Consider the following 11,370-nt stretch of genomic DNA (forward strand, 5'->3'; position numbering starts at 1 on the left):
TAGGTACTGAAAGGTTGCTGGTTTGATTCCAGGTTAGGTTGTGGGCTTGATTCCTGGCAGGTGGTATGCAGGAGGCAGTCAATCAATGTTCTGCTCTCATATCAATGTTTCTCCCTCTCTCTTCCTCTCTCTAAAAATCAATTTTAAAAAAGTAAAAAATATCTACATATATAAAAGGCTAAGTGACCGACTGTCCATCTGTCCGACCGTCCAACCGACCAACCGGCAGGTACATATGACATGCACTGGCAATTGAAAAATAAATGTTGACTCACACATAAGCTCTCGTTATAAAGCTCTTTCTTCTAATTAATTTCCTTTCAATGTGCACGAATCTGTGTACCAGGCCACTAGTCCTATCTAATAAAGAAGGAATATGCTAATTGACCCTCACACTGTCTCAAAGATGGTGGTGCCAACAGCCAATAAGGAGGGAATATGCTAATTGACTGTCCTGCCCTCAAAGATGGAGGCGCCCATAGCCAATAAGGAGAGAATATGCTAATTGACTGCCACACCCTCAAAGATGGTGGCACCCACAGCCACAAGATGGCGGCACCCAGTCCCCTCAGCCCCCCAGATGCTCAGGGCCGGTCTGAGGTGCAGGCAAGCCTTGGATGGCAGCTGCCCAGCGCCCAGGGCTGGCCGAGGCTCAGGTAACCAGGGCCAGCCAGGGCTTGCGTTGCCGGCAGTAGCAGCAGCAGAAGTGTGATGGGGTTGTTACCTTCTCCTGATCACCAGGTCACCTCCCACCCCTGAGGGCTCCCGGACTGTGAGAGGAGGCAGGTGGGGCTGAGGGACCCCCCTCCAGTGCACGAATTTTCATGCACCGGGCCTCTAGTATATATATAAAGAGCCACGAAGTCAATGAAACAGATGCATCCTTACCTTAATGGACCTCACATCTAGTATTTGGGGTGTGATGGACATTAATGAATCAAGTTATCAACAATCAATTAATCAAACAAAATTATGACAAAAATATGTCATTTAAAGCTGAGACCTAGAGAATGAGTCAACCAAGCAAAGAATGTGTGTGTTTGAGTGTGTGTGTGTGTCTCTGTGTGTGTCTTCTTGCACAGGGAATATCATGTTCAAGGGGACCAGTATGTAGCTCACACACACACATGCAACTGAAACAAACTTTTCCTGAAGCAATACTTGCCATTGTGCTGTCCTTCGATATTTTATCTGTTTCACTGTTGAAAAGGCTGGTGACAGCTCACCACAGCGATTTTACAACGGTCACTGCTCCAGTTCGCCCGTTCGCCTTGTTCCCTGGTTGGATTGTTTTCCGGCTTCAGAAGTATTTGTTCCCAAGCCTGCTTATGCCACTAGTATTTGTCATTGTAATCAGGGAATTTAATTCATGTCCTTTATCAATGAAACATGAGGGGAGAAAAGCAGGAGTTGGTATTTTTAGGAAAACTAAGCTGAAAGTGTGGGAAAGACTAGTGAAAGTGAAACACTTCGACATAAGTATCTCAAATGGGATTGTCTTGCTAATCGCCTGTCAGTAGCGCCCAATGCCTGGCTCTTCATGTTCATCGATACAACAGCTTAGAGCTGTCCAGCCCCTAGCAAGCGTGTGCCAAGCGCATTTCTTTATTCTGCCTTATTCCTCACAGCAACTCTGTGCAGTGGATACGATTTGTGTTCCCAATTACAGATGACAACACTGAGATTCCGATGGTGCGGTGTCTTGCACAGGGCGGAACAGAGTCAGAGCTGAAACTTGAAGCACAGGTGTCTGACTCGACATCTGAGTTCTTAGCCTTTGGTTACGTGGTCTCATGGAGCCTCAGGAAGGAATGAGTGAATGCCCTCCCTGCCTGGGGCGTTTCCCCCCCTTGCCCCAGGACCATAACTGGCCAGAGAGGTGAAGGAAGAGCAGTTTCCATGGCAATGAGAAAGGCAGGAAGAAACATGTGCTTCTGAATGAGAAGGCTCTCTCCCTCTGCCTTTGCGTGAAGTGGTGGAGCCGGGGGCAGGGCCGTGGGGTGGAGCATGTGCTGAGGTGAGCGGCCCCCCAATGGAGGTGGAGGGGTGGGGGGTGCAGGGCTCCTGCTCCTCCCTGGAAAGAGGAAAACCAATCGGTTGTTCCAGGCGGAGGCTTTCTGGGGGCTTCTTGTCCAACAGCAAAGCTTCCACCAGTTTCCTTGTCCTCGGGGACCCTCAGCCTGCGGGAAGCAGCAGACATTAAACTGTGCAAAATCCCACAGGGGTGGGGGGAGTGCAAGGGGCGGCGAGAAGAGGGAAGGGGGCAGGGACCACATCTGAGCTGCGGTCAGAGCAGGCTGCCCTGGGCATACATGGGGTGCTGTAGCTAAGGAGTTAGGGGACAAAGCGAGGGGATGAGCGGATGCTGGGAGGCCGGAGACTGCCAGGACCCAGGACCAGAGAGGCTGAGCGAGAGGAGGGCAGGGGCCTGGGTGGTGAGAGCCAGGAGCGCAGGGCTCCTTGGCAGGAAAGGAGTTAGAATTTGTCCGGAGGCAGAGGGGAGCCTTGGCTGGGTTGGAAGAGGGCAGTGGGGTTATTGGAGTTGCATTTGAATGAAGTCCATGAGGAGGTTAGTTTGGGGGCCACAGGGTGGCTGGGGGTCTGTCTGGAGGCTGAGGCCTGAGCACCTCATTCTTCTCAGCAGTGAAACCGAAACCACTGGCATCAGTTGTAACACCCCCTTCCCTCAGGCCCCAGCCCCCACCTCCCACCCCTGCCACCCAGGAGCCCAATCTGTGAGTCTACCTCCTCTCGGTAACTCTGCAACCCCAGCGTGTGCCCTTTGACCCTTCTATACAGGGAAGCCATTGAAACAGTGGGAGAGGTTTAAGTGTGAGACATGATTAGAGCCTTTCCTACCTGTGTGAATTATATCAGGAACAGAAACATGCTTAAACCATGAGGCTTAGTATGATGAATGCTTAGAAAGCAAACACTCATGTAACTGTCACTCAGGACATCGCCAGGACCCCACCCCTGCTGCGTGTCCTCCCTCCCTCCCTCCCTGGACTTTATGGTGATCGCTTTTATTTTCCTTTGTGGTGTTTCATCTAAGAGTTCATCTTACCTCCGATGCACGCAGGCAGCTCTAGGTTGCTGTGTGGCCAAGAAAGGATGGGACAGGAGAGGAGGATCTCTGCCCCCCACCCTGATTCCCTGCCCCCAGAGAGGACCGGAACTGGGCCCTCCGGAAGTGGGGGTCTGAACACTGGCGGGGGGTGGGGGGAGGAGAGAGGAATCTTGGAGGGGTCTGACTTGCTGCCTCAGTCTGGGCTCCTGGGCCCAGACCAGTTGGCCCAGGCTGGGCTTCCTCTATGCCAGCCGCTATGGGAGACTTTCAGGGGTGCTGGGTTTCAGGGTTCCATTCACTGCTCAAGGGAGGCCTCTCCACTTCCAGGAGAGGGAGGTAGGAAAGAGTGCTTTTTCCGTTTCAGCTGGGAAAATGGAGTTAGGGATAGGAGACAAAGGTCAGCCCTTTGCATGCGGCTCTGTCTGGCTCCACCGGCATCCCATCTCTCCCCGTGGCAGGGTTCTGTTCCATCTCTAGGAAACACGTCAGCCAGGGGGCCAGGAGAGAAAGAAAGTCTTTGTGGTGCCGGGAAAGAATCCTCATCACCCTCAGGACCTTGGCAAGACCAGGTAAAAAAATTTGAATCTGCCACAAGGTGGCGCCAAACACCAACTCTTTACATGATTTTCCACTTTAGACCAGAAAGGGGATCCCTAATACTCTGAATAAGCTCTGCGGATTCCTCCCCATAAAGGAGTGGGGAGCCCCGCTGCCCCCAGCCAGACATTGTAGGAGAGGCTGGAATGGGGTTGGGGCGGGCTCCTCCAATTTATCCAAGCCTGCTCTGCTTTTCATACCCCGTTTTAGGGTTCTCCCAAACTAGAAACCTGCCAACCCTCTCCCTCCACAATTCACCTCCTCTCGTGGGCGGACAGAGTTTGGGGAGAAGAGGAGGGAGAAATGGGAAAGAGGGAAAGCAGGGACCACACAGTCCACAGCCCGGCCTGGGGTTCAAAGAGACTAAGAATCCGAGACCAGGGCCAACGCCAGGGACCAGGCAGGGCGAGGGGCTTTGGGTCAGTCTCTCCTTTTCTCCTTCGGTGGCCCGAGTCCTCGCTGCTGCCGGCTCCCTCAACGCTGTCTTCTTTAAGAAGGCTCCAGCCCACTTCCTCTCTGCTTGACCTGGGACAAAACCAAAGCTGATGCAATAATGTCTGTCAGGCTGGGGCTCCCATCCCTGAGAGGAGCAGTGGATGGATGGATGGGGCAGAAGGCTGGGTTGCTGGGGAGTGGCCCAGAGGAGCAGCCTGGAGCCACTATGGGGCACTACCCCGCCCCACTCCGCTAATTCGCACCCCCCCCCCCCCCCCCCCCCCCGCCTCCACAGGACAAATCCCCGTTTTAGCCTGAGCGCCTTCCCTTGGCGAGATTATCTCAGCCTGGGCTGGACAGCTCCCGGAGCCATGGACGCCGCTCTGCTCCTGAACGTGGAAGGGGTCAAGAAGACCATCCTGCACGGGGGCCTGGGGGAGCTCCCAAACTTCATCACCGGATCTCGAGTGAGTGGGGCCCGTCCCCCCACCCCAGGGCAGCATCTGCATCCTGCTGGCCCCCCGGCACTGCAGACAGGTTTCAGCTTTGCCAACAATGGCCGGGTAGGCCCTTCCCGGGATTGCCAACCCTGAGGCATCTGAACCGGTGTCTTTCACTGGGCATTTTGGGTACTTTGCAAATTAAACTACAGCGTGGGATGGGGGACGGGCTTTGGGAATTTCCTGGAGCCCCAGAGGTTGAGTGAGAAGGAGGGGCTCTCAGGGATCGTGGTGTTTTTGGCCACAAGTCTCTGGTGGGCTTCCCTGGGTGGTGGGCTGTGTGTGTGGCCTCAGACCTGGGGCTGATTTAAGGAAGGACATCCTGACCCACAGAGCTGTCAAGAGTGGGATGGGGGTCATTTAGGGGGCTGGGGGTTCCTCATCCCGGGGGAGTGCAGGCGGGTGGGGATGCTCTGGGGGTGGTGGTGGGGTCTGAGGCATCTGACTGGAGCTGGGGAGCTGACCCGGAGGACAGCCCTGAGAGTCGGTGACAGAGAGGTGGCTCCTGCTGGGCCTCGGGAGGTGTGTCTAGACCAGGGTCCACGCTCTCGGGGACCAGGTGACCTTTCATTTCCGCACCATGAAATGCGACGAGGAGCGGACGGTGATCGACGACAGCAAGCAGGCGGGGCAGCCCATGCACCTGATCATCGGGAACATGTTCAAGCTGGAGGTCTGGGAGCTCCTGCTGACGTCCATGCGGGTCCGCGAGGTGGCTGAGTTCTGGTGTGACACCATCGTAAGTAGGCCAGGCTGGCCCAGACCCTGGGCTGATTTCTGCAGGGCCCACCCACCCACTCTGTGTGTTTCAGGGCTGCTGGGTTTCAGGAAGGGGGGCTAAAACAGCACTCCCTGCCCCTGGGAAGTCGGAGATGGATTAAGAACAAGCCCCTGTCGTGGCTGGCTGGCGGGATGTGGGTGTAAGGAATACAGCAGGCAAAGTCCCTGGCCTTCAATGAACTTGAATTCTGGAGGAGGAGCAGACACCTAAGCACACACAGGGCAGGCAGCCAGTGCCATGGCACAACTCAGCCAGGGCAGCGTGCTTTAGGGCCACAGGAGAGGGGCAGCTGACTGCTTTGGGGTTCCGGGGAACTTCGTTAAGAAGGTGACATTGAGCCCTGGCTGGTTTGGCTCAGTGGATAGAGCGTCGGCCTGCGGACTCAGGGGTCCCGGGTTCCATTCTGGTCAGGGGCGTGTACCTTGGTTGCGGGCACATCCCCAGTGGGGAGTGTGCAGGAGGCAGCTGATCAATGTTTCTCTCTCATCGATGTTTCTGGCTCTCTATCCCTCTCCCTTCCTCTCTGTAAAAAATCAATAAAATATATTAAAAAAAAAAAAAAAGAAGGTGACATTGAGCGGGGCCTTGAAGAATGAATAGGAGTTCGCCAGGTCTAGAAGTGGGACGATAGGCAGCATCCTGGCCAGGAAGTGTGAAATGGCTTGGCAGGTTTCATTTGGTTGGCCCCTCTCTTTTATGGGGTACCTCTTCACCTCATCATTCAGTTTTGGAAAGACTAGGCCATCAGTGGAGCACGCATGTCTATTTGACAAAGACCTTAAGAGGCCTGTTTCCCCCTAGCAGATGCTGCTTGTCAGCCCCTGCAGAGCCCTTTGCTTGGACAGTCTCTCCAGGCCAAGGGCCCCCCTCCCTCCTTCCCTCCCCACTCCCTCCCCTAAACCAGAGGGGCTCTGGGAGCTTCTGCCCTGAAATACATCCCTCCCTGTTCCCCCCTGGCCCCCGCTCCTTAGGGAGGATGCTGGCCTCTGTGGGAATTTTTGCCGGTGCCGTCTTATGAGGCCAGCGGTTGCAAACTAAAGTCCCACGAGGAGCCAGGAGCCCTGCTGACTGGAGGTCACCTGCCCCCAGCTCCCGCTGGACAGGGTGAAGTGGATAGTCTGAGTTTTTGAGACAAGCCAGACAGCTTCATCAGCCTGTACACTCTCAGTGTTTAAATGTTGGCAACTAATCTACAAAAGTCCTCACCAGACGAGGGGTGAAGCATACCAGTGTGGGAGCTGAATGAGGCCGGGAGCATGCCATGCACAACCGCCAGGGTGGATATAGCCCCTCAGGCGGAAGCCGGCTCTGTCCTTGAGCCCCAGAGAGGGGCGGTGGCGTGGGGAATCCAGGCCACCAGCAAAGCCCCAGGGCTGAGTGAGTGCTGAGGGCTGGAGTCTGGCTCCAGAGAGTCTCCTGAGACCCTGGCTGCAGAGTCGGGGCACAGAGCCGGGACCCCCTCCCTCCTTCCTCCCTCTGAGGTGCTGCCCGGGTGGGGGTGGGATGCTGGAGTCTTGCCCCTTCTCTGGCCTTTATCTTCCTTTCTGAGACTTTATGCCATGCCCAGTGGCATCCCACAGCCACTGTGCTGACCAGGCCCTGGCAGTGCCCGGGCAGCAGGTGTCCAGAGGGACAAGGCCTTTGAGGTCATGGCCAACCTGCCACCTGACCTTGGGGCCCACAGCTTGCAGTTGACTTGCTGGAAGCAGGGGCCTGTGAGCTGGGGCCGCTGTGTCGGGGCCTGGAGCACCTCCTCCCTGTAGGAAGCTGATCCTGGGCCTCTCCCTCCGTCCCCCCCCCCCACCCCCCCCCCTCCCCGCCCGTCCACCCCTAATCCCAAAGGCTTACATGCCATCGCCATCGGGTCACCTCTCTCACAGAGAAGCCTGGGGCGTTCGGGGCTGATCCTGGCTGGCGGGGGCGGGGCGGGGCGGGGGGGGGGGGTGTGACCTTCCTCCTCATGCCCGTGACTTCCCAATAGTGTGTCTTTACTGGAGCTGCCACGTGGAGCCTGACAGGCGCCTTGTCAGGACCCAGCCCGAGGAGCGGGGCTCTCAGAGACCACCCTGAGGGGCTTTCCAGCACCAGGGGGCCAGCTGAGGTCCAGCATGGCACAGGCCCCGCTGAGGCCAAGAGGCTGGCTTTCCCAGGCTTGTTCTACCTCAGGGTGGCAATCCCAGCTCCTCGGGCTGGCCGAGGCTGTGGTGAGCCGGACCTATATCCGCATTATCGCACTGAACCCTGCAACAGCCCTACTGCTGGACACGTGCAACCTGGGGGCCTGGAGCTCGGCGGGTGACCCGGGCTCACTGCTAATCTGAGCTCGGCCAGGAAGCCAGCCCGGCCCTCTGGGACCCAGACCCCTCCACTGCTCTCCTCACTCCCCTCCCCGAGTCCCAGGCTTGGTGGGCTCAGGGCCTCCTCGGGAGAGAAAGTCGTGAGCGTGACGACAAGGGCCGGCCAGAGGCAGCGCGGCATGGTGGCTACGGCGTGGCCTCTGGAGCTGGGTTTGGGTCCCAGCTCGGACCTTTCCTAGCTGTGCGACCTTAAGCAGGTCACTTAGTCTTTCTGGCTCCAGTTTCCTCATCTGCAAAGGGGGTTCTAGTGGTGCCTCCTTTGCCGAGTCATTTTAAGAAAGGAAGGAGCTAGCAGATGGGGTGCTTTGGCCGGCAGGTACTGCAGCTATTTGGGGGCGGGGGCAGGATGTTGGGGCAGGGGTAGGAGGGCGGTGGGATGCTGCTGCGGGGCTGGGAGTGGGCTGTTTGAGGCCCGGCTGAGCAGACAGCCCGATGCCATCCGCCGTCTCTCCCCCAGCACACGGGCGTCTACCCCATCCTGTCCCGGAGCTTGCGGCAGATGGCGGAGGGCAAGGACCCCACCGAGTGGCACGTGCACACGTGCGGGCTGGCCAACATGTTCGCCTACCACACGCTGGGCTACGAGGACCTGGACGAGCTGCAGAAGGAGCCGCAGCCTCTGCTCTTCGTGATTGAGCTGCTGCAGGTGGGGTTCGGGGGCGGGGGGGGGTGGGGGGGCGGGAGGGATGGTGGAGGGCTGTCCCAGCATCAGACAGCAATGGGGTCGTGGGCATCCTGGGAGCCCCACCCCACCGGTCCCTGGCCATCACCCGGAAAGGGCTCATAAACCGCAGGAGACTTTGAACACTCTCCCCCTCCCCCCAAAGGTACTTGGCCTTTTCCAGGGAAAAGCCCATTCGGCACCAACTTTTAAAAATGTCATCCGTTTTCACTTGGAGACATTTTCCTTCTATTGGTTCTCAGCTTCCAGTTTTGTCTTTAAAAGTTTAGATTCTAGCCTCATCCCAGTCCCTGTGGGTTGGGGGTTCAGACTGGATTCTCCCGAGTGACTGACAGCCCAGGTTATGGAGGTGGGAGAGGGCCACGGCCTGGAGGTCTCGGCTTATGGCCAAGGCCAAGGCTCAGCCCGGGGACCCTCGTGAAGACAAATGAGACCCGGGTCCCACGGGGCCTGTGTGAACAGTGGCGCGGCGTGCACCCTGCACAGGGCAGCGCTTCTGAGGTGCTCAGCAGGCATTGCACGGTTGTACCTTCATAACCACAGTTCCCAGCAGATGGCAATACAGTCCTGTTCTAGCGGCGGGAGTGTTATGGCAGCTTCTGGACATCGGAAGTGAAGTTGTTGACCAGCAGGTGCCTGTGCCTGATGGCACGGAAGGGCCGGCGAGGGTGGGCCCTGAGCCGTGGCTTCCTCCCCGTGTGTGTGTGTGTGTGTGTGTGTGTGTGTGTGTGTGTGTGATCAGCAAGCACGGTTTCTCTGGAACTCCCTGTGGCCAGTGCAGAGCTGGCTTCAGCGAGTGAGCTGGGTCCCTACCTGCCAGGGCGCAGGCCCCCGGCCCCCACCCCCCACGGGCTCACCTGCAGCTCTCGGGCAGGTGGAGGCCCCGAGCGAGTACCAGAGGGAGACCTGGAACCTGAGCAACGCGGAGAGGATGCAGGCGGTGCCGATCCTTCACGGAGAAGGAAACCGGCTCTTCAAGCTGGGCCGCCACGAGGAGGCCTCCGCCAAGTACCAGGAAGCCATTGTCTGCCTGAGGAACCTGCAGACCAAGGTGGGGGCTGCCCGCCATGCCACTGGGGGTGGGGGAGCAGCCCTGTCCCGGCCAGGGCCACGGGGAGGGTGTCACGCAGCAGCCTCAGCTCACGGCAGCCCTGTCTCCACGGGCAGGAGAAGCCCTGGGAGGCGCCGTGGCTGAAGCTGGAGAAGATGATCAACACCCTCACCCTCAACTACTGCCAGTGCCTGCTGAAGAGGGCGGAGTACTACGAGGTGCTGGAGCACACCAGCGACATCCTGCGGCACCACCCAGGTGGGTGTGGGGCGGGCGGGCGGGGCGGGGCCGGCCAGGGCTGCAGACCTCCGTGCGCTCTTCAGTCACCACCCAGCAGTCCCCGCCTGCGCGCCTGCCACAGGGGATGGGTGAGCAGAGCTCATTGCACAGGTGTCTCACGTGAATGTGCACCAGGACAGATGCACAAGCGGCTCCCACGCGTGTGATTGTGTGGAGCGTCGACAGGCTTTTTAGGAAGGGGCCCTCAATAGAGAGCACACGGTGATGTGAATACAGTGCTGGGCACACAGGCATGTCAGCACCACCGTGCGTATGTGACAATGGTGTCTGAACTCGTAGGAACAAATCAGACACTTACTGTGCGCCAGGCACTCAGTCCTCTGCATTGGTCACGCCATTCATCCGTGTCACAGCCGTCCGGGATAGGTGCAGGGGTAGGGCCTGCAGCGTGCACAGTTTGGGGAGCCTCTATAAGAAACATGATGGAAATTTATGAGTATAAAGTTAGTTATGAGGCCCTGGAAGGGTCTGCACCAAGGTGGGGAGTCATTATCACCCCCATTTTACAGCCAAAGACATGGGCTCAGGTAGAGAGAAGTTAAGGATCCTGGTCAAGGTTAAGGGTGTTGTAAGCTGGCAAGGGCCAATGGGTGGGGCTGCCCCTGGGCCTGGGTGGCAGGTCCAGTTCTTTCGTCCCTGCAGGCATCGTGAAGGCCTACTACGTGCGGGCCCGGGCTCACGCTGAGGTGTGGAATGAGGCAGAGGCCAAGGCAGACCTGGAGAAGGTGCTGGAGCTGGAGCCGGCCATGCGGAAGGCGGTGCGCAGGGAGCTGAGGCTGCTGGAGAGCCGCCTGGAGGAGAAGCGGGAGGAGGAGCGGCTGCGCTGCCGGCAGATGCTGAGCTAGGGCGGGGCGCCTCCGGAGGGGGGGGGGGCAGTGTCTCCCATCCTCCTCCCACCAGAGCACCCCCCACCACGCTGACCCCCTGTGCCCACCAGACAGCCGGGCACTGGGCAGCCAGCAGATGGCCTGGCCATTTCTGTTTTCGTTGGCCAATGTTTTGGTGTCACATTTTACAGTTTAAAATTACAATTTAAAATCCATTCAGTACATACCCCTGGTAAAAATAAAAGCCCCAAAGGGTTTATGAATAAAAGTGAAGTTTCTTATTTCTAAGCCCAGAACCAGCAGTTTGACTCTGGATTTTACTCCTTTGGCAGTTTTCTCTATCTCCAAATAATGTTTAAGTCACACTTTCTCCACGCGTGCTTTTATCCCAGGTCACTGAAAAGTGAGAATTCAATGCTTTGACGCTTTCTCACCCCTTCTGCCCCCTTCTCCCAGTTCTGGATAGTGATATTTTTGGTTCTTCGCTTGTTTACTTTTGTAATTGTACCAGCTTCCTTCAGAAGTCTCTATTGAAGCCCATTGACTCTATTCTGTACAAGGGTGGGAAAAAGTAGGTTTACGGTCCTTCATATGGCAACAATACAGACACATCTATACTAATAAAAGGGTAATATGCTAATTAGGCTGGGTCGACCAGCCATCTTCCAGACACCCAACTTCCTTCCGGACAAAGCCATAGTGGTGGGGGCTGAGGCAGAGGCAGTTATAGGTGATCAGGCCGGCAGGGGAGGGCAGTTGGGGGCGATCAG

At 57.4% G+C, this 11,370-nt stretch overlaps 1 protein-coding gene across 1 annotated transcript; it reads left to right on the plus strand.

Annotated features, from left to right (window-relative positions):
- Positions 1–4,473: 4,473 nt before the first annotated feature.
- On the plus strand, positions 4,474–10,618 carry AIPL1 (AIP like 1 HSP90 co-chaperone; the record flags this gene model as incomplete). The annotated part of the gene is made up of 6 exons (XM_079799129.1): positions 4,474–4,569; positions 5,162–5,341; positions 8,198–8,386; positions 9,297–9,473; positions 9,590–9,731; positions 10,416–10,618. The coding sequence occupies 6 exons, from the start codon at positions 4,474–4,476 to the stop codon at positions 10,616–10,618; spliced, it is 987 nt and encodes a 328-aa protein (XP_079655255.1).
- Between the last annotated feature and the right edge of the window lie 752 nt (positions 10,619–11,370).

Source organism: Cnephaeus nilssonii (genome assembly GCF_951640355.1).
Source record: "Cnephaeus nilssonii genome assembly, chromosome: 19".
In the NCBI taxonomy this organism is placed as follows: domain Eukaryota; kingdom Metazoa; phylum Chordata; class Mammalia; order Chiroptera; family Vespertilionidae; genus Cnephaeus; species Cnephaeus nilssonii.